This window comes from Crocodylus porosus, unplaced genomic scaffold (genome assembly GCF_001723895.1).
Source record: "Crocodylus porosus isolate Cpor-Errol unplaced genomic scaffold, CroPor_comp1, whole genome shotgun sequence".
In the NCBI taxonomy this organism is placed as follows: domain Eukaryota; kingdom Metazoa; phylum Chordata; order Crocodylia; family Crocodylidae; genus Crocodylus; species Crocodylus porosus.
Window position 1 is genome coordinate 15,257,892 of NW_017728911.1, and position 21,019 is coordinate 15,278,910.

The window sequence follows — 21,019 nt, forward strand, 5'->3', positions numbered from 1 at the left end:
TTATTGTGCGCGCCACCGCCGCGCTCACTCGCCCTAAAATGGCCGCTGCCGCCGCCGCCTCCTCTCCCGCCGCGGGGGCCGGGGCCACCCCTATTGGGGTCATGGTGCTGCCCCCCACCGAGAGCAAGAAGATTACAGACTTGCGCGTCATCGACCTCAAGTCGGAGCTGAAGCGGCGCAACCTGGACATTACCGGCGTCAAGACCGTGCTCATCGCCCGCCTCAAGCAGGTGAGAGGCGGCGTGGGGCCCAGCCGGCCTCTGGGCCTCCTGCGGCCGCGCCCCGCCCTGCGACGCCATCGCCCGGCCCGGCCCGGACACGGCATTCTGCTTGCAGCGCTGTGAAGCGCCGGCCTGGGCCCGGGCCCGGGCCCGTCTGAGCGGCCCGCCGGGTTGTCGCAGGGCTCCGGCCTTGTGGAAAAGCCGCGCTCTGACCCGGGCCGACTGCCCGTGCTCCGGGATGGGCGCTCCCCGCCCCCTTGGGTGCCCGTGCAGCCCACCCATCCCCACTTGCCTCCGCCCTTAGAGAGGGCAAATGACTGGGCTGGCTTCATCCTTGGTGTAATGCCTGGACTTGTGGTTTAAACCGAGTAAAGCATCAGTCCTAACTCGTGGTGTCTTATGCAGGCTATCGAAGAAGAAGGAGGAGATCCAGAGAACATCGAAATAACCGTTTCCACTGACACACCCACCAAGAAACCAACCAAAGGCAAAGGTTAAAACCTTTCAGTGCTTCTTGTATTCGTACTGTGATGCTTGGTTTCATTCCTTGGGCACTGATGTTGTATTGATCAGGTTAAAGGTGACCTGGTCACTTGTCTGACAGTCTTGAGCCCAGATCCTGAAGGGCTTGTGGTGATGGTGGTTGGACTCCCTTGCTTGCTGTGCAGCGGTGAATTTTGTTCTTTTTTTCTGCAAGAGTGTTTAGGGAAGGCTGTTTCTCCTCCTCTCCTGCTGATACTCGAGAAATGCCCATTTGGGGCCCAATAGCTTGCTGGCTATGCATGGGGCAGTCTCCTACAAATACAGGTGCTGGCTAGTTGTTCTGGAAACGAACAGCTTCTGCTTTAAAACTGCCTTTCAGCTTGAAAACAGAAACAGTACAGTGTGAGGGAGATGACTAATACCATTTTGAAAATAATTGATCATCTTGAATGAAAACTGATCTTGTACAGAAACAGGCTTGTACAATCAGCATAATTTAATTTGTGCTGTTTTCCTTTGAGAAGGGGGGAAAGTAACTATGAAAATTACTCAAGGAAGTGAAACTAAATTGTTTCACTTAAGGTAGGGGAGAGTTTTGTTGGGGTTTTTGTTTGTTTGTTTTGTTTTTGGGGGGGTTGTTAACAAAACCGTACAGAGGCTTTAAAAAAAACCCTAAAAACCTTTTGCTGATCTCTGCTTGCTGTCTGGTGGTCATACAAAATGTAGCTTGAGTTGTTCTTTGTTTCTGCTATCGCAGGGATTTTTCTCTTTTCCTTCATTCTCCTGATTTTAATAATACATATATCCTTATGGACTGGCCTCTGAGAAGCTTACTCCTGGGTAGTCCTATTGTAATGCTTTCCTACTGACATTCTGCCTTCCAGTGATATTACTGTACGGGTCAAGAAGTCAAAAGATTCAAGTTAAGATGTTGTTTCTAGCTTTCTAGTAGAGTTAAAATGTAAGTTTGCATGTGACCTGTGCATGGATTCTCCCTTTCAAAAAGACAGTAGTATGCTGTCTTAATTGAGATTTAAGTTTTTATGCTCAGGCACATGCTTTGCAAACTTGAGGAAGCTGATCATAAGTGGGTACTACTCACTAAGTCCAGTGAATAATTGCTTGTTAACAACAGCAGTCATTCAGTTTTCTGAATTGTTTTCAGGTTCTCCTTGCTTAGATTTGAGGCTAGTAAAATTATAAGAACAGGTTTAGCCTACCTTAGCATACACTTGTTCACGTATGATACAAGTTCCCTTTTCTGGATGAATAACTGCAGGAAATAATTTTAGACAGAGATGATCCAACAGATCTTAATCATCACAGAACCAGTGAAAATGATTTTTAGTGTTGAAAGGAGAAAGAAACTGGTGCATCTATAGTTGCTGAACTTCCTGTCACTTGGACTGTTGTTTACATGGATTTAACTTGGTCTCCCTTCTGCTTTCTTTCTATTTATTTTTTTCCTGTCTCGTGAAATAGTCTGTCAAACCTTGCAATTTCCCCAGAAATCTGAAAATACAGATGCCTAAAGTCCAGTTGTTAACTTTCTGTTGGAAGTCCCTTGCAAGAGATGTGTCCTGTGCCTCTTTCAGATGTAAGCTGTCCTTTTAAAATCTAGATTTCTATCCACGTTTTAGGCATGCATATATACATATGTATGTATAGACGCATCATTTCATCTATTATTAACAAAAGCAGCATTATCTCCCAAATTGTCTGCAGTCAGAATGTTCAAGGGCTGCTGCTGAACTGTTTGGGGCTGTTAAAAAGAGAAAAGAAAAAAACCCCAAACAAAGTGAAAGTAACCAGTTTTCTAGCTGTCTCACTGCTGTCCAGAGTTCTGAATAAGTCTCTTGCATAGCCCCTTAGGGGCCAATATTTTTGGGAGGCATGCTACAAATTAGCCCTGCACCCTCTTGAAGCACCTCTTCCCTTGCCCGCTCTGGTCTGCTTTTTGCTTCACGTCCTGTGCTCCTTGCCTGATTTGCTGCCTGCTCCCTCCTTAGTCTGCCTCATGCTGTGCACAGAGGCTTCCTACAGGTTGGCCACACCACTAATCTTCATGCTGCTACTGTTGGGGTGGGGAACATATGAATAGGAGAGGCTTGGGAGTGTTGAGGGAATTGATTCCATTAGAAAGACTGGGGGTAGTGTGGTATAGAGTCCTCAGAATAGTCAAGGAGGTGGGGAGACTGAAGCTGCCTCTTAGTTCAAGTAGCAACTATAAACTTTTATTCAGAGGCTTACTGAAAGAGGTTTCTGATCATAAACCCAATAACTGCCTTTATAGTGACACTTCATACCTGTGAAATTGCCAGGTCTCTCCACTTCCTCTGATCAGGTCTGTCTGGATTGAGAAAGCATTGCCTGGAACATTGAAAATGGATTGAGTAAAAGGTGTGTTATCCCTTTTCCTGTGAGCTTTTTTTATCCTTTGTGGTAACTAATGAAAAACAGGAAATGAGGAATGAAGACTCCCAAGTGAGTGTCTTTTCTTTGAAATGCTGCATGAATCTAGGTAATTAGACTGGAGTGTTGATTTGGAGTTGTATTCCAGCATTACTCCTGAACTATGTGACGGGCTTTAAAAGACTGATAGAAGACTTGCTGTGTGAACAAAAGAGCAGTTCTGCAAACTTCTTGCTGTAGTTAGAGTCTGTATTGGTGGGAGTGTTGGAAAAAAGACAACCTCAACGAAGTTTGTACAGCATTCCAGTGGTTAAGAAAAATTGGCTCAGTTCAAAACCAGGCTGTTTAGCTCCCTTCATGAAAAACCCAAAATTTGACATGGAAGATGGAAAGTCCCAGCAGAGTGGTGGGGGGCTGTCCAAACTGGTCCATTGCCTGTGCCTCTCCCCTTACAGCAGTGGTTCCTAATCTGTGGTACAGGTACCGCTAGTGGTACACAGACAGCCTGTCAGTGGTATGTGTTAACCACTGTTTATTATAATACTTTTATATACCAAAAAATTGCTGGTGGTACTTAAGGCTGTATCGTTTTAAATTGGTGGTGCCCAGAGTTTGGGAACCACTGTCTTATAGCATTCAGAGGCTTAAAAGCCCTAATTTTGAAGCCATACCCTGAACTTCCACGTTCAGTACCGAAGTTCATGAAGTCTTCCTCCATAAATTTGGCTGGTCCTTTTTTGAACCTGGTTTAAATTATCAGCCTCTCCATCCTATGCTAAAGTGTTCCATAAGCTAATTTTAAAAGGAGGTTCCCTTTCATGCATGTTTAAACCTGCTATCTAATCATTTTACTGGATGTTCCCTGCTTCTAGTATTGCAATATGATTTTGTAAGTTTTTCTCTTATTTTAAATGACAAATGGTCTACCACTGTGGCTCTAAACCTTTTTTTTTTTTTTTTTTTTGTACCAGGGCTCATTTGTAAACATCAGTGGCTAGTCTCAACCCAGTCTCAATTCCTGACCCCCTGCCCCTAGGCCCCAGCAGTCCAGTGTGTGGGGAACAGGGGGGGCCCCAGGGAGCCCCTTGTAGGCTAGAACTCTGCCAGGCTGCAAAGGAAACAGAATGGTTCCCCACATTTTTCTCCTTCAAAGGATAATCCATTTTTTAAGTTTGGTTGATCCATTTTTAAAGTCTGTCTGTGACCCTTTCATATATTCTTGTAATCCTTGGGTTGAGAAGTGCTGGTTTAGCATTAGCGTACAACTTAATTTTCTCTGTACAGTGTAAATGACTTGGTTTAATCTGAAATGCAATCCAAGTCTTTACTTTACAGGGATAATGTTAAAATAGGATGTTCATGCTCATTCTATCCCCACTTTCTTTCAGTTAAATTTCTATTATGGTTAACATGGTTAAAAGTACCCACAAGGGAACAACTCTGATCTTGTTAGCTGCTATGATCTGCTTTGTGTCTGGTAGTTGCAATGAAGAAACAAAGGTGAACTCTTCAAAGTTTATTCTGAATCAAGTCATTTTTGGTCTGCTCTCATGAACGTTCCCATTCTGTTCTGATTATTGGCTAACTACCAAGGCTGTTCATGTAAGCTTAGCTTCAGTGAGGAAGGTTTATTCTTAATCAGCTTGTTACTTGAGAGATTCTCTTGAGCTATTTGCCTGCTGTTGGTTGGGAATAATTTAACTTACAAATTGTCTGGACCAGAAACAGTGTGTGGGCTATAGGTTGCCCACTCCTGGTATAAAAGTGATTTTATTAGCTAACACACATTTCAAGGCACACAGAAACTATATTGTCTATAACCTAAGTTAAGTTATGGACTGAATTCAACTTGAGCTTTTAACTAGAAATGTAAAAATAATAAAGTTTTACCATTTTGAAGAAGAAAATGAGCAAGCTTCCTTTTTTGAAACTGTTGTCATATAGAGCTCCATTTCTGAAACTACTACAGAGAGCTCTACACTTAGAGTTGACATTATTCTGATACTAGCCAATTGCCAGTCAAGAATGATGGGGAGGGGAGGGACAGAGACCCCCCCCCCCAAGACAGCCAATCAGAGGACGGACTTAGGCTTTTATAAAATTAGAATATGAAAACTAAATTGTGATCCATCATATTTGTCTGTTTCCCAAAACTGTAAAAAATCAAATTGCCATAAATCACTTTTTTCATATGTCTGTTGTCAGCTCCTTACCAAGTGCTTCCTCAACTGTCTCATTGAAGTGAAACTGATGTTATATTGGGAGGGATGTTATTCTACTAGAAAAAACATAGTGGATATTTTGATGTCTGAAGTATATACCTCTTAATGAAAACAATATAGTAACTAGTCACTTCTGACTTGCCAAAGGAGACTGCTCCTCTGATCCCCTTCGTTCTTCCTTTAAAAACCAAGGTGAATATTATAGTCTTGGGTATGTTTTTATATGCAAGAAAGTATGGGATATTTGCCCAAACCTTTGTATTTTAACCCCCTCCACTTATTGTTATCTTTTGGAGGTAAGGATTTGGGTGAATTCTTTTATTGATGAAATCAAACACCCCCCAAAATCCTATCCTTTTTATCAAGATGCAGACCAAAGAGCACATTCACTAGCAAATTATGACTTGTTTAAAAGACTGCAAACAAGGAAAATTCAGATAGCTTTCTGGAGTATGTAAATGAGATGGAAAATAAACTTGTACGATGGTGCAGTTTTTTGCTAGTTCAGAAATGTTTTGATCTTTTTGGCCAGTCCAAGCTAGGAGTGATGCAGCTTAGGCAGGTTCATACAGATAGAGCAGGTTACAACTTTCTGGCAGTTGTGACCAGTAGATCTGTTGGTTAAATATAGCATCCAAAGCTGTCAGACTATTCTAAATTGTAATTGATATGTTGCCTTCCAGAGAGTGCTGTATTGTTTGCTGTAGGTCAGATACTCAGTCTTTGGCTGAGGTGTCTCAAGTGCCTTTGAATGGATGACTAGCATGTAGGAAACAAAATCACGTTACCAGCATGATGACTTGGATTGGAAGATGTTCTTTGACAGACATGCAGACATGCAAAGCACAACTTTGTGTCCCTTTAAATGACAGTGGTATTATGCATCTACTTTGTTTCCTGTGTTGCCTGAAAACATGTGATGGGTATCTTAACAATGCAGGCATTGCATATAAATCACTTCTTGATTCATCTTTGGTTGGCCAGCATTAATGTAATAAAGTCCATATCAACATTGAATGCTACCAAACACTTCCTTTTCTGTATATGAAGGCCTGTCTCTTGTCAAGATGCCCTGCCAACAGCTGGAAGCTCTGCTGCACCAGCATGGAAAGACTATCTGCATTGATACTTTTAAGTAGTAATTCTGGATCTGAGTCGGCCATATTGATACTTCATCTTTTTTTGGCTCACAGTCCTTATCTTCAAACCAGCCTCTGAGGATCCTTTCTCATGCTTCTGAATATGTGTTACATCAAGGAATAAGCATGGGGTTACTTCACTGCAATATTTTGTTTGGTGGATTTAATACTAAGAGAGACTTTGACATTCAAACAGATATCCTTGGGTCTGATCTGAGCCACCCCCTCAACCAAAAATATAGAAATTTTTATTGCGTTATCTGTATGAGGCTACTTTTAAGAAAATTGAGTTTCCAAGATGCCATTGCTGAATGTAATTCTCAGTTTGAGGGGGTCTTATGTCAACTTGTGGTACTCCTCCCCAGGAGATGTTTCTATTTAATCTCCTTTCCTGAACAAAACAAGCAAGTGAATTGGACTTTACTGTGAAAAGGCTAGAGACTGAACATTCTTTAATGAAACAACACGTTAAAGCCTTGGCATCAGGTGCCTTTGCTTATAACCAGCTGTGGGCGACTGTCTGGATGTGGGTTTAGAAGGAGATTAAGGATCTACTATAGAACATGGAGAAGTTGTACGAAGGCAACAAAACATTAAATTAGAGGAATGACTTTTGAAAGAACCAAATTTGAATTCAAATGGATATGTCAAAGTCACTGTGGGATCATGTTGCTCTGTCTTGCATTCTGCCTTCATACATACTTTGATATAGATTCTACCATGCTGTTGGAATTATACAAATAGAGACAAGGCAGAAAATAGTGGAATTCTGAAGACTTATGGATTAATCTAGTATTTTCCAAGATCAGAATAATTTGTGCAGTGGAAAGAATATTTTGTTTGCAAAGCCACACAATTGAGACGTTAGAGTCAAGAACCTAACTTAATTTGCCATTTTTATAACTTCCTAAATGTGGTATTGCATTCTAAATGCACAAAAATTACATTTTGTTTAAGACGGTTAAGTTTGGGCAACAGATTTAAAAAGACTTCTGAATTGATCTAATAATGGATTTGTCAAACTGAATAGGGGACGCTTAACCCATATTGCTACATTCATGAAACTCCTTTCTGTTGTGAAATATTTACCTAGAGTCAATGCTGATTAAGAATTCTGTTATGCTTTTTTAATAAAGCACAAATAAGGACAGCTAGATTCTCATGTAACAAATTGAGAGAGTCTGCATCTGCCCTTTTTCTGTCTTCTAGCTTCAGGAAGCTTGCAAGCTTCAAAATATTTAGAAATTGCTTTGCATGTCAGATACTGCAAAGAGTCATAGTTGATATAATGAAATATCAAGGCAAATGTGCCTGCTTCACCACTACTGCAGTTAAGGTGTGGGTTTATTGTTGTTGGGGAAGAGGGAATTGCATTACCTAGTGACACTTGCCCATAATTGGAAGGGAGGGTGCTAAGTTGAAAGGAAATGTATACTTAACAAAAGTCTTCACTTAAGAAGTTAAGTGATCCGTGTTATTATGGGTGTGTCTCCTTGCTGAACTCTTAATTCTGAACTGTAATGCTTAATGTCCTTGTTAATAGACACTTAAGGATCATTCTTAATAAAATATAATTTAGAAAATAGCAGCTGAAAAAACAAATACTGAAAGAAAGATGGCAATGCTAGAAGTACCAATTTTGCAGGCTTGGTGGTAGTAGCTTGTATAACTTCACTTATAATAATCTTTGAGGTCAATCTTAAAACATTTAGACGTTGTGAAATTTATACCAGGATGAGCGAGTAAGGTGAGCTGTAGCTTTATAAAGAACAGTTACAATTCCCATCACACCTACTAATGCATATGAAGGTGCTTCCTATATCCTTAAACTTAAACTCTCATCATTAGCTTATCCTGTCTTTTTAGGTAGAAAACAGGAAGCTGATGAACTATGTGGTGATGCTTCAGTTGAAGATGATTCCTCTGTTAAGGTAAAAGTAAATTTTGGAAAATGTGATGGTCTGTTCTAATTGGGTAAATGGAGTTAAGTCTTAATTGTAAAGCTCCATTTGTCAAAAGCTAACTTAGATGGAGGTCTGAAAACGTTGCTCAGGTATTTACAAGTCTACAGGACGCTTGCTTGCTGAATTCAAAGCACATGGAAGTATGTGGCTCTCTTTTTATCTTGATGCATAACTTTCTACAAGAGAATATAAAGTGGGCTCCAAAGTGGAAACTCTAGGAATGATCAACATAAGCAATCGATGTTGAAAGTTTAGATGTGATAACCCTTCTGAAGAAGCAGTCGCTCTACATTTTATTGGAAGAAAAATCTAGCTAATATTTCTAGTTATACCAGATCTTGTTCACATTGAAAGGAAAATGAATTGGAGGCTCAAGATGCAAGTGATCAAGATGGAAATGATGAACTTAAGGACTTTGAAGAAGCTGGTGAAAATGAAGAGAACTTGAATTCTAAACAACTGCCTCCTCCCGAAAAGGAGAGAGATCATGACTCTGAACAGGCAGCGACAACAGAAGATGCAGAGAGAGACTCTGAAAGCCAGGTACCTTGCCACACTTGTTAAACTGTACGAACTTACATCAGAAAAAGTCATCTTTCTATTGTCTACTGTCTAAAACTACCTGAAAAGCTAAACTGGTTTCTTTCTTAGGTTGTTCTGTCCAGTTCCCTCAAAGAGAGCGCTTGGTCCTTCCTGCTCTTAACTTGTCTCTGGATAGTATTGAAATGACTTTATTGAAACAAAGGTGGCACTAGTTGACAGATTTCTGCCAAAACCCTTAAAGTCTGTTTCTAGTGATGTGGGGTTCTTTTTCACCTCTTCCCCCAGTACCTTTTTGATGCATCATTAACTTCATCAATGGTGCCAGCAAAAGCAGCCCACTAGCCTTCTAAGCGTAAACCATGAGGACTACTTGACAATGTCCGTCCTTAATTGAGAGCATGTGCTTTGTGAACTGAAAAGCCTGTGTTAGCTGAACATCTTGAGATTTTTGGTTTTTGTAAGTGTTAACTAATTAATTTAGGAAGTCTTTTTCTTTTTTCTTTTTTTTCAATTTAGGAAATTGAAGGTCAAGAAACAGAAGATGATACGTTTCCAACTATCCATGTAAGTTCTGAACTGTTCTTCCTACAGTTATGGATTTGGACACCAAAGCAAAGAATGATCTAAAGTGACCTTTCTGAAATCAGTTTTTAGGCTTTGAGCTTTAGATGATTGGAAACAGTTGCTGTTTAAAGCCTGCCAGATTCCAGGCTGGATGACCTTGACTTGTTAAGGCTTTTCAACAGACTGTGATCTATACCTTGGAGCAGGGGTTGTCAACCAGGGGTACATGTGAGAAGGCCCTAGGGGGCATGCGCAAGTGGGCAGGGACGGAGTGCTACCATACACTATTTCGCACTGCCATGCAGGTGCCACCTGGACGTGAGGAAAGCTCACACGTGGCGGCTGTTGCCACTCCGCATTCACTCACGTGCCACCCCCCCACTCCGCGGCTGGCTGTGTGCCACCCCCGCCCCTCCCCTCCCATACCGCGTCTGGCCATCAGGGGTACGCTGTTCCAAAAACATTGAAAACCCTGCCTTGAAGGAAGGCACTCAACATATAATCTTGGCTAACTTACCTGAAAATATTTCAGAGTATCTCCTTAAATGATCCCTTTGTGTTAGATATCACTATAGCTCTCAAGTATTAAAAAATTGCTTCTTTCAGTTAAGAACTTCATTTTGACATTTAGAATGTTAAAAATCATGTTTCGGAAATGATTTTTTCCATTTATTGTTTTAAAAGAATTCTTCAAGTTCTGAAATTGATCCAATGAGTTCTGGCACGTCTAAAGACATTCTAATATAAAAGTATTTTGTATATCTTTCTGGGAGTATTATTTCAGTAGTGAAAAAGTGATGTCTTTTCATTCCCCAAGTTAGCTTTCACCTAAATAAGTAGATATGTTGAAGAATGTGTTTTTATATTAGTTTTCCTTTGCTTTGAGCATTATATAATTAACTACTGCTAGTTCTGAAGTACACGAGATACGACAAAACTAGATAACTGCTTCCTGGCTTTTATGAAACAATGCAACAGAATAAGAAGTAATATGGCCTCATGGTTCATGAGGTTTCACAGATATTAGTATACAGAACACAGTACAGTGTGGCTAAAATGTTAGAAGTTGGCATATTGCAATCAGTTGAAATCTCATAAACAGGGACTTGTCAAATGGAAAATAGTAGTGTCTATCCACAGCTGTGTGAATTTCATAAGGAGTTTAGACTCGCCTTTTTTTATTACTGTTGGTATAAATTACGCATGAAGACCAACGTCTAGTTAAGTTTTAGTTTAATGCTTGTGCCTAAATTTGGATTCCTGTAGAGATGACAGTCTTGACTTTTGTGCTTAAACTGAGTTTTAAAAGCAAAAAAAAATGCTTATTTGACTTCCCTCTCTTACAGGATGGTGAAGAAGAAGAAAATGAGAGAGGTATGTTTTGAAGTTTAGTAGAGTTAAGAGGGTTTTTAAAAAGGTAGAATAAGCAACTCAACTTGTACATTTCAGCCTGTTGACTAATATTAGATTTGTTTTCAGTACTAAGCATCAGTTGTCTCAAGTTCAGTACTTGAATCCATTCTATCAATGGGTTTATCTTTCTCTTCAGAACTGATTTATAGTGCATATCAGTTACTGTGGTGGATGAATAATATGGATATGCTGTGGGTTTGTTTTTTTTTAACTGAACGAAATGCCCAAACTAAATATTCAAGACTTCTTATTTTAAATATATGGTAAGTCTCTTGTTCAAAACACCTTGCACTGCAGTAACTGATGGTGCTTGACTATTGGTTATATTCCTCTACTGACCTTAAAACTGTACAAATTATGGACCATCATCATCTTGACCCACTGCCACTTGGAAATTCCAAGCTATGCAAAGGATGGTAAAGCAAGCTTTCAGAAATACATGGAGGAGTCTAAACACCAGCCTCTTTTTAAGCTATGCTACTTAATGAAAGGTACAGAACAACTTTAACATGTCTGATCAACCAGATAGACTTTCTGGAGAGAAGTCAAAGGATGCTACGTTTTGTGGACTAGAAAGAACATGGAGCAAAGTCACTTTACACAAGAGGAAATAAATACAGTATTGAAATTACGGGATAAAACTACAAACTCCTTGATTGCAAAGGGCCTGATAGCTGACTCATCTGTTCCATGTGAATGCAAGATCACTGGACGTGAGAACTCTGGGACTGGGAATGAATATGGAAACATCTACAAAATGGATGAAGACCGAGAGCAGTTTTGCTACGAACTCTCGTTTCATGTTCATGCTTCAGTTTCTGCAGCAGACTTGGACACCTATCTTGACAGCCAAGCAATTACATAGAAAGGAAGACCGAAGGACTGCAATGAAATTACACTGAAGCCTAATTTACCTTCTCCAAGACTGTGTAATTCTCCAGGATTTGGGAAGGCTAGAAGACTTGCAACCAGGAATTTTCAAAGATTGATTTAGTCAAACTACAAGGATCTGCATCATCTGAAAGAAGTCTGTCTTCTATGGCACAGCTTCTAAGTTGGAAAAAGGATACTTTCTATGAAGATTGGTATCTCCAGGAAGGAACCACTTTGACTCCTAGTGTTTGTTGGTATTTGTCTCTAGAAACTGTATTTTGCCATGAAGAATAAGTGATCCCGGGTAAAGGATATATATAAATGTTAATACACCATGTGTTTTTTCTAACCTTCCATCAGTGCTAATAACTGGCTTTGTATTTTCTAGGTCCTATTCTAGCTTATGCATATGAAATTGTTTAAACTTCTTGTTTTGCCATATTTATTCCTGTTAAATCCTCTTAGATAAAGCAGGTTCTGGTGATGGTACACAAGAAGTATCTAAACCTCTTCCTTCAGAAGAAAGCCTAGCTGAGGCTGATCACACGGCTCATGAAGAGATGGAAGCTAACACGTCTGTGAAAGAAGCTGAGGATGATAACATATCGGTTACAATCCAGGCTGAAGATGCCATCACTCTGGATTTTGATGGTGATGACCTCCTAGAAACAGGTAAAAATGTGAAAATTACAGATTCTGAAGCAAGTAAGCCAAAAGATGGGCAGGACATCACTTCACAGAGCCTGGAGAAGGAAAGCAAGGACTATGAGATGACTGAGAACCATAAAGATGGTAAGAAGGAAGACTGCGTGAAGGGTGATCCTGTCAAGAAGGAAGCCAGAGAAGGTTCGAAGAAAGCAGAATCTGGAGACAAAGAAAAGGATACAGTGAAGAAAGGTCCCTCGTCTACTGGGGCCTCTGGTCAAGCAAAGAGGTTTGTTTTTCTATGTCAGTTCTTTACGATACTGAGTACCAGCATTCAATAAGATCACTCTACATTAAGGGGGTAGCTGCAAGAATCTTATAATTAGTACCTTATGCTCCTGCCTATAGATTTTTTTTTTTTTTTTGACCGCCATAAGTTACTTTTTAAAATTCAAGATCTTCGTATAGACGCTATGTCCTACTGATTGCGTTGTCGAATTGTCGGCGTTTATTTATTTTTCAAATTGAAAAGTTGGTTTTTTTTATTTTTGTTTTTTTTAATGTCCTTGTGATGATGGTAATGAACAGCTATCGGTTCTAAGAACACAAAATGAAGTCAAGTCCCCGTCCTGAAATCTGGAGAAGATTGCCATATGTCCTCTGAATAGAATTGTCAGAAAATCTAGATCTTCAGGCATCTTGGGGAAAATCAGTGCAAGAATCCATAAGGGAATCACTTGTTCAAACCCAGTCCAGCCCTCTTTTGAAATGTTAATTTGTCTATTAGTAATAGTATAAAATGCAGTGTTTTACCAAATGCTATATTTTCAATTTTCTTTTGATGATTTACCTCTCTAGCTCTGCTAAGGAAAGTAAAGAAAGCAAGACAACATCCAAGGATGATAAAGGTAACGTCCTTAATTTTTCAAGGGTGGTCATTTTGGTACGTAAAATGCTGTTTAGTCCCTCTTGCTGAACAATAATTGGAATTTAGTTTGAGGTGACCAAATGGTAATTTTAGCAGAGAACATCTCCATGAAGTAACAGCTTAAATAACTGATTTAATTTGGTCAAAGTCACTAATAGTAAGGATAAACTGGTCCTTATATGATGGTGTTTTTTTTTTTTTTTTTTTTCCGTCTCCAGGCTCTTTACAGGTCAAGAGTTAGTCCTAAACTAGTAATTCTCAACTAGGGTACCTAGAGATCCTTTCAAGGGTGTTGTGGGGTACCACTCAATTTTAGCACTAAGTGTACAAACGTTATTTATAAGATTTAAGCCTAGAGATTCTGACCTGAGAAGGTATGAATTCTTCACAACAAAATAACTTTTTCTACAAACAAAAAACAAACAAATGCAAACTAAGAGCTGGCATTTTCTCAGTGCCTTTAGACTGTGTGGAGAAAGATTGAGAGCCACTGTCCTGAGTGAATTCTTAGAAGGCATCTGCCTACTTCATGCTTTTATAAAAAATATTGGAAATTGTCAGATTCTGGTGGCTTAATTTTTTTGAATTGTTTTTAAAATGTACACTTCTGAGTTCAGAAACTTGCCTTTATGCATTTATATAAATTGAGAAAAAAAGCCTTTAAGTACTTGGGTTAGAAACTTTCATGATATTTACATCCTCTTTTTTTAAATAACTTTTCAAATAAGTATGCCAGTGGAAATAGTATAAGTATTTGCTTGTTGTAAGTTTAGCAGAATCTAAGTTCTTGAGTATTGGTATACCCTAGAAAATGTTGGCTATTACTATTTCTGTTATAAGAAATATTTTTCTAATAAAGTGCAGCAGGTGAGCCTACTATAACAACCAACTGAACCAGTCTCTCTAACCTGAAGAGCTTTTATTCTAAATATTCATGATACTCTAACCCTTTTTCACTACTGTTCTCCCCAAATTCCTTAGAAAACTAACATGCGTGGATAGTTTTGTAATGGAGAAAAGCATCTTTGAACATAAACTTATTGCTTTCTTATAATATTATATCTGTATGTCCATGGTTAGAAAAGTAGAGTTGGAAGAAACCTTGGGAAGTTATCTAGTCTAACTTCCTGCTCAAGGCAAGATCATCCCCGACTAAACCAAGTATTTCTCCAGGCTGCTTTAGAAACTTCCCAAGGATGGATTTCACCACCTATCAGTAGCCTGTCCCATACATGCGTAAATTTAAAAAAAAAAAAAATCATATGACTAGGATGCAGTAAGTCCATTTTGTCTATGTCATCTTGGGCTCACGTTCTAAAATAATTTTGTAGAGTTAGTGCTAAAATTCCAGCATAATGTAAAAAGTGCTGTACACATTCCTTATGCAATATAATACTTAATATGTAATTTATAATATCACTGGGGGCCAACCTTTCTGGCAGTCAAGCTGGAAATTAGCCCTGCACACTCCCTGACTGCCACTCTGATCCCCTTCCCTTGCCCAATCTGCTGCCATGTTACTTGTTTCCTTCCCTGCGCCATCTACCCAACCTTCTGCTTTGTTTTTTTTTGCTCCTTCTCAAACTGCCACATGACATAGTAAGTGGCTGACTGAAGCACTTGTGCCGCTGGTTGGCTGCTCCTGTAATGTATTATTCCATATATAACAAAGTTAGGCCAGGGCACAAGATGCAACTAGCAGGGGACATAAAGTAATAAAAAGGGATACAACAAGTATGTCGAGAAGAAGACCAAAGAAACCGTAGATCCTTCACAGATTGAAGAAAACAATCTAGTTATAGATGATATGGAGAATGCTGAAGTTCGGTGGCTATTGAATTTGAGAACTTCTGGAGGCTGAGGTCCTGGATAATTGGAAAAGGGCAAATATAGTGCTGTCCTGAAAAACAAGGAGGAGGAGGATTTGGGGAATTACAGATGAGTTGGTTTGACTGTGATACTTAAGGGAGGGGAAGAGGATGTTTTTTAGAAAAAGAGCAAGCAAGGGTTACAAGTCAAGGTTGAGGACAAACTTTCTATCTTGCTGTTATTCTGTCCTGCTTTCAGTTGGGGATAAAACTATTTTTATTAATGCAGCCTTCTTTTATAAGATGTCATGTCAAGAACTTATAATTGTGTTTGAAAGTTGCAGCCTATTTATAGGCATGCAGGCAGGCAACAGAACTGCATTTTGAATTTGGCTGTATTTAAGGAGATGGATTTTGGATTATTAGTCCAAGAAAAGGACAACTCTGAGAGATTCTGGGAACAATTGTTTCTTTGCATAGTTTTGTGAGCCCAGAGTGCAAGGCTCTCACAAAATTAATGTACCAAGAGGGGAGGGGAAAGTAAGAGTAGCCAGGTAAAGACTAAGAGGCAGTTTGGTGGTTGTTGTTGTTGTTGTAAGAATGCCTCAGTGGGAAGAAAATAGTAGGTATTTGGGGTGCTTTTTGATCTATCAGAGGGAGATATAACAAAAGGCAATGGCCAAGGCTGAAGCAACACATTCACATTAGAAATGCACTTTTAACATTTTGGGCAGGGATTATTGGATTCTCATTTTTCTGCCTTTCAGGTAAAAGTTACCCCTATATTAAGCCTAATACCTGGATGAAATGTTATGGTATGTATTTTATACAACAGGTCAGATTAAGGCAGGGAGGTCATTAAATAATTTAAAGTCTGAATTGTTGCATGTTTGTGGTAATGGTTGACCACATCTTCAGTAACTGCACTCTTATGACACCTTGTTTCAGGAAGTGCAAGCAGTGTGAGCGGTAGCAGTGGAAGCTCAACTAGAAACCTGTGGGTTAGTGGTCTCTCCTCTAACACAAAAGCTGCTGACTTGAAAAATCTCTTTGGCAAATATGGAAAGGTATTACTTGCACTGAAAAACTTGAAGCAACAACTTTTTTAACATTACAAATTTTGGTTAGGATAACTATCTTAAGCAGTATAAGAGCTAAGATGACTTGCGCATGATGTAATCAAGTTAATAATTAAGAGTTTCAATCATGATGGTTGTGCCTGCCCCCTTCTTCCCAATCCATACAGTAGCATTATGGTGGTGAGGAAATATTTCCTTACTGGAGCACCTGATGTAAAATATCAAGGAGGTAGTAACACACATGGGACTGGATCAGTACCTAAACTACAGTGTCTTTTCTTACAGCCCAGCTTCATCAAAACTCTTCCATATTTTCCACTACTTTATGTGGGGGTCTAGTTGTTTGGGCAGGGAAGTAATTTAGAAATACTGGATTTATTGTAACAAACACCTAGCTGATGTGTTTAACCTGCAATCCTATGCTTCCCATATTTTTTCAGATGTTAAAGTTCCAAAGTGTTTGTGTTTAGATACAGATGTTAAAACTTCAGGTTCTATCCCCTATTTACATGCTTTTGTGGGGAGTGCAGGAGGTTGGGATTCATTTACAGTCTAAACTGGAAATGAGTGTTGTAAATTGACATCTCAAATGGGACAGGAGGATACCCTAATGAATACTTTTTGTATATTAGTTGAAAACCTTCATTTACTGCACCTGTTGCAGAAGTTTCTGACTGCTGCATCAGTATACACCAAATCAAGGAAACATACCTCAGTACTTCATTGCAAGTTGGACTTCCTGAAGCAGGGAGTGGTACCTTACTTAATGGCTGTTTCTCTATAAAGGCACTCTCTGCCTGATGTTAACTGACTCTTGAAGAGGTTCCCATCTCTGTTTGTGTGGGGGTCACTTATGGCTTATAGCAGGGCTTATCTTTTGCCTGCTGCCAGATTTGGGATCTTCAGTTGTTGTTGGCAACTCAAATTGGCAGCATTATGAAAGAGGATGAGTGGAATCGGTGGTGTTAAACCTTCTGGGTTCCAGGGTCATGTTTAGAACTGATCAGTGGAGCCAAATAACTTGAAAATGTAAGTGGTATTTGACAGCATGTGTTGATTGTTGTTAACTTGCCTCCACACAACAGACTCCATCTAAATTGAATGGTCCTAGCTTTCAATCTTTTATTTCATGGGCTCTGTATTTTGAAGAGTTGTTAAATTTGTATCACATCTGGTTTCACCAGAAATACCTTGTGTGATCTGGGAGCTGGTAACTTTTTCAGTGCTTCAGTTTCCCCAAGAGTAGAGATGATAAGCCCATTTGACCAATTTCATTAAAAACATTCAGCTCTCCCTCTCCCTCCTTTTTTTGTCAAACTTCTGTCTATTTAGGTGCTTAGTGCAAAGGTGGTCACAAATGCACGAAGTCCTGGAGCAAAATGTTATGGTATCGTAACCATGTCTTCTAGTACTGAAGTGGCTAGGTGTATTGCACACCTTCATCGCACAGAACTTCACGGACAACAAATTTCAGTTGAGAAAGTAAGTTTTTAATATAGACTCTTGGAATAGGAGTATTTTGGGATCATTTACTTGTGTATATACACACGCATACCTTTCTTATATATAGGTAAAAGGTGATCCTTCCAAGAAGGAGCTGAAGAAAGAAAGTGATGAGAAATCTGGTTCTGGTAGAAATGTAGGGGATAAGAAGACTGCCTCAAGTGACAAAACTAACAAGTAAGATTTTGCTTTACTTTGGGTTTGAGGGGGCATCAAAGTGTATTCTGAAGCCATATAATCCAAAGTTTTCTCACTGGCTTTTCTTGTTGTTCTAACAAGAACTCCTTCGACCAAAAAGGAGGAAAAGAAATCTGACAAATCGGAGAAAAAAGAAAACAAAGAAGCCAAAAAAAACGAAGGTAAAGATGAGAAGAGTGATAATGGATCAAGTGGCCCTAATCAAGAATCCACTAAAAAAAATGAAGAAAAGAAGCGAATAAGTATGCTATGTTGCTTTTTCTTACTGAATCTTTCTTGGTTTTGTAGCAGCAAATAATGCTTCTGCAGAGAAACCTAAAAAGTTTTTCTGCCTTTCATGCTCAAATAAGGTTCTCTATTAGAGCTTTTAAACTAACTACTAGAATATCTTTTTAATATTACTTTCTTTGAGAGGATGGGAATGTTATCATTCATATATGTGGATTATCTGTTCAATTCAAGGTTTAATATCTTGTATTTCAGTAGCAAATGGTTCATATCAGATTTTACAATTTTATCTTGTTTTGTGGTTCTTATGTTCAGTTGTAAATTGTTACTCCGCAGTTTAACTTGTACTTTGCTTGTTGAAACTCTGGTTGGTTGTGTGCATTTTCTCCCCTTAGGTGGAAAAAGTTCGGGTCAGATGGTTGTTATAGACCAAACAAAAGGAGACCAAGGTCACACAAGGACAGTGAGAAGGGGAAGATTTGACAAAGTAAGCTTCTGCAAAGTGTGCTGTGCTGTCATGGTCAGACTTTACATTGTCCTCAATTTACCTAATCTCCCATCAGTGAGCAAGTAACATTACACTCAGCATAATCTGAAATATTGCCAAAGCTGAGTAGTTTGAAGCTGTGATATTATGAAGTGTTACTAGACGCATATAACTTCTGAAATAATAACTGCTGCGATCTCTGTCTACAGGCACAGATATTAAGAAACAAAGAGCGTATCATTCAAGATAAAATGAAGTTCAGAGAGTACAGAGCAAGAAAAGATATCTTGCCTTTCGAGAAAATGAAGGAACAAAGAATGCGAGAACATATGGTTCGATTGGAACGAATACGACGAGCAGTTGAGCTCCGGAGGTAGTGGTTTAAAAATTTTAAGATTGTTAAGCCTTAACTGAGCAAATGTTTGCTACTGTTAGAAAATCTGATCATGGCTCATCAGATCACTTTTTCCTTAAGAATCGAGTTCCAAGATGTCATTTGGCCTAAAGTGTTGTCAGTGTAAGTGGAGTCCAAATTTGGTTCCAAAAACTTCCGTATTCTTCCTAATATCTAACCTAAACTTCCCTTGCTGCACCTTTTTTAAAACTGTTGTTCCTTGTTCTGTCATCTGCCACCACTGAGAACAGTCTAGCTCCATCTTCTTTGGAACACCCTTCAGGTAGTTGAAGGCTGCTATTAAATCCCCCCTCAGTCTTCTCTTCTCTAGACTAAATAAGCCCAGTTCCCTCAGTCTTTCCTCAGAAGTCATGTGTCCCAGCCCCCTTGCCATTTTCATTGCCCTCTGCTGGACTTTCTTCAATTTGTCCTCTTTCTTTCTGTAGTGGGGGGCCCAAAACTGAACACAGTACTCCAGATGTGGCTCACCAGTGCTGAATAGAGGGAAATAATCACTTCCCTTGACCTACTGGGAACACACCTACCAATCCAGTCCAGTATGCCGTTAGCCTTCTTGGCAACAAGACCACACTACTAGTTCATATTCAGCTTATTGTTCACTGTAACTCCCAGGTCCTTTTCCACAGTGCTGCTGCCCAGCCACTCGGGCCCCAGCCTGTACCAGTGCATGGGATTTGTCCCCTCTTAAGTGCAGGACTTTGCACTTGTCCTTGTTGAACTTCATGAGACTGTTCACCCAATCCTCCAATTATCCAAGTCATTCTGAATCCTAGCCCTACCCTCCAGTGCATGTCTACTACTCCCCCCAGCTTGGTCTGCAGACTTGCTGAGCGTGTGCTCTATGCTATCTTCCAAGTCCATTGGTGAAGATATTGAACAAAACCGGCTGCCAACTAGACATCAAGACATTGATTACTACTTTCTGAGCTCGATGCTCTAGCCAGTCTTCTATCCACCTTACAGTCCATTCATCCATCCCATACTTCCTTAGCTTCCCTGTGAGAGTGCTTCCTTAGCTTGCCTGTGGGAGATCATATCAAAAGCCTTGCTAAAGCCAAGGTACACCACAACTGCTGCTTTGCCCACATCCAAAGAACCAGTCACCTCATCCTAGAAGGCAGTCGGGTTGGTCAGACATGACCTGCCACTGGCGAACCCATGCTGACTGTTCCTAATCACCTTTAAGTTAAGAGAACCTATTTTGTAAAGTCAGAAGCATTTCACTGTCAGTTTATGATAGTGGAAGAAAATAATCTTTCTTTTGCTGCTTGTACTCAGTTCTATCTTCGTTCTTGATTTCTTCACAGCAGAACAGGGTATAATGTCTTTGCATGGCTTGATCCCAGAAAATGAAGAAATACATTAGGTGATAGCGTTTCCCAAGTATGAGGAATATCTAACAACAGATGTAGATCTACTGTAGTAGGCTCCTGTGTATCCATAGCTGCAGCTCCATTATAGTGGTGACAAAGTGGTTAGGTCAGTGCTTCCCAAATTTCCTCAGCATGATGCTAGTTATGTTCCCACTTCCTCTGTATGGTGCCTCCCACTCCCCCAGTAGTGCCTGAGCCCTGGCTGCTGCCTGTGGGAGGTAGCAGCTGCTGCAGCTGGATCAGAGCATGGAGCCCAGGTGCCCCCCAAGTCCCCACTGGGCACCATGGCTGGAATAGAGCCTTTAGAGGGCAGGGAGGATGCAGGGTCAGGGCTTCCAGCCCTGCTACGCTCCCGTCTAGAGCTTTGTTGCCCAGTGGGCAGGACCTGGCACAGAAGGGAGCACCATAATACCATGATCACTAAGGTGAGGTGCCCCCTGTCTGCCTGGCAGCAGTGTGGGGCACATTTCCATGCCGCTGTTGCTGCTTTGCAGTCATGGTGGCATGGGGCAATAGGGTAT

General features: G+C 40.0%; 1 protein-coding gene across 2 annotated transcripts in view; it reads left to right on the forward strand.

Annotated features, from left to right (window-relative positions):
- Positions 1–11: 11 nt before the first annotated feature.
- SLTM (SAFB like transcription modulator) overlaps positions 12–21,019 on the forward strand; it is a 30,379-nt gene continuing 9,371 nt past the window's right edge. The window contains exons 1-14 of one of the 2 annotated variants that reach the window (XM_019533474.1): positions 12–230; positions 627–714; positions 8,344–8,408; positions 8,796–8,984; positions 9,501–9,548; positions 10,895–10,922; positions 12,300–12,768; positions 13,338–13,387; positions 16,164–16,282; positions 17,627–17,776; positions 17,865–17,974; positions 18,077–18,237; positions 18,619–18,710; positions 18,920–19,083. In XM_019533474.1, coding sequence (XP_019389019.1) covers positions 39–230; positions 627–714; positions 8,344–8,408; positions 8,796–8,984; positions 9,501–9,548; positions 10,895–10,922; positions 12,300–12,768; positions 13,338–13,387; positions 16,164–16,282; positions 17,627–17,776; positions 17,865–17,974; positions 18,077–18,237; positions 18,619–18,710; positions 18,920–19,083 — 1,925 coding nt within the window. In that variant the 5' untranslated portion in view covers positions 12–38. The remainder of the gene's footprint in view (positions 231–626; positions 715–8,343; positions 8,409–8,795; positions 8,985–9,500; positions 9,549–10,894; positions 10,923–12,299; positions 12,769–13,337; positions 13,388–16,163; positions 16,283–17,626; positions 17,777–17,864; positions 17,975–18,076; positions 18,238–18,618; positions 18,711–18,919; positions 19,084–21,019) is intronic. The other variant, XM_019533475.1, reaches the window with a different exon arrangement.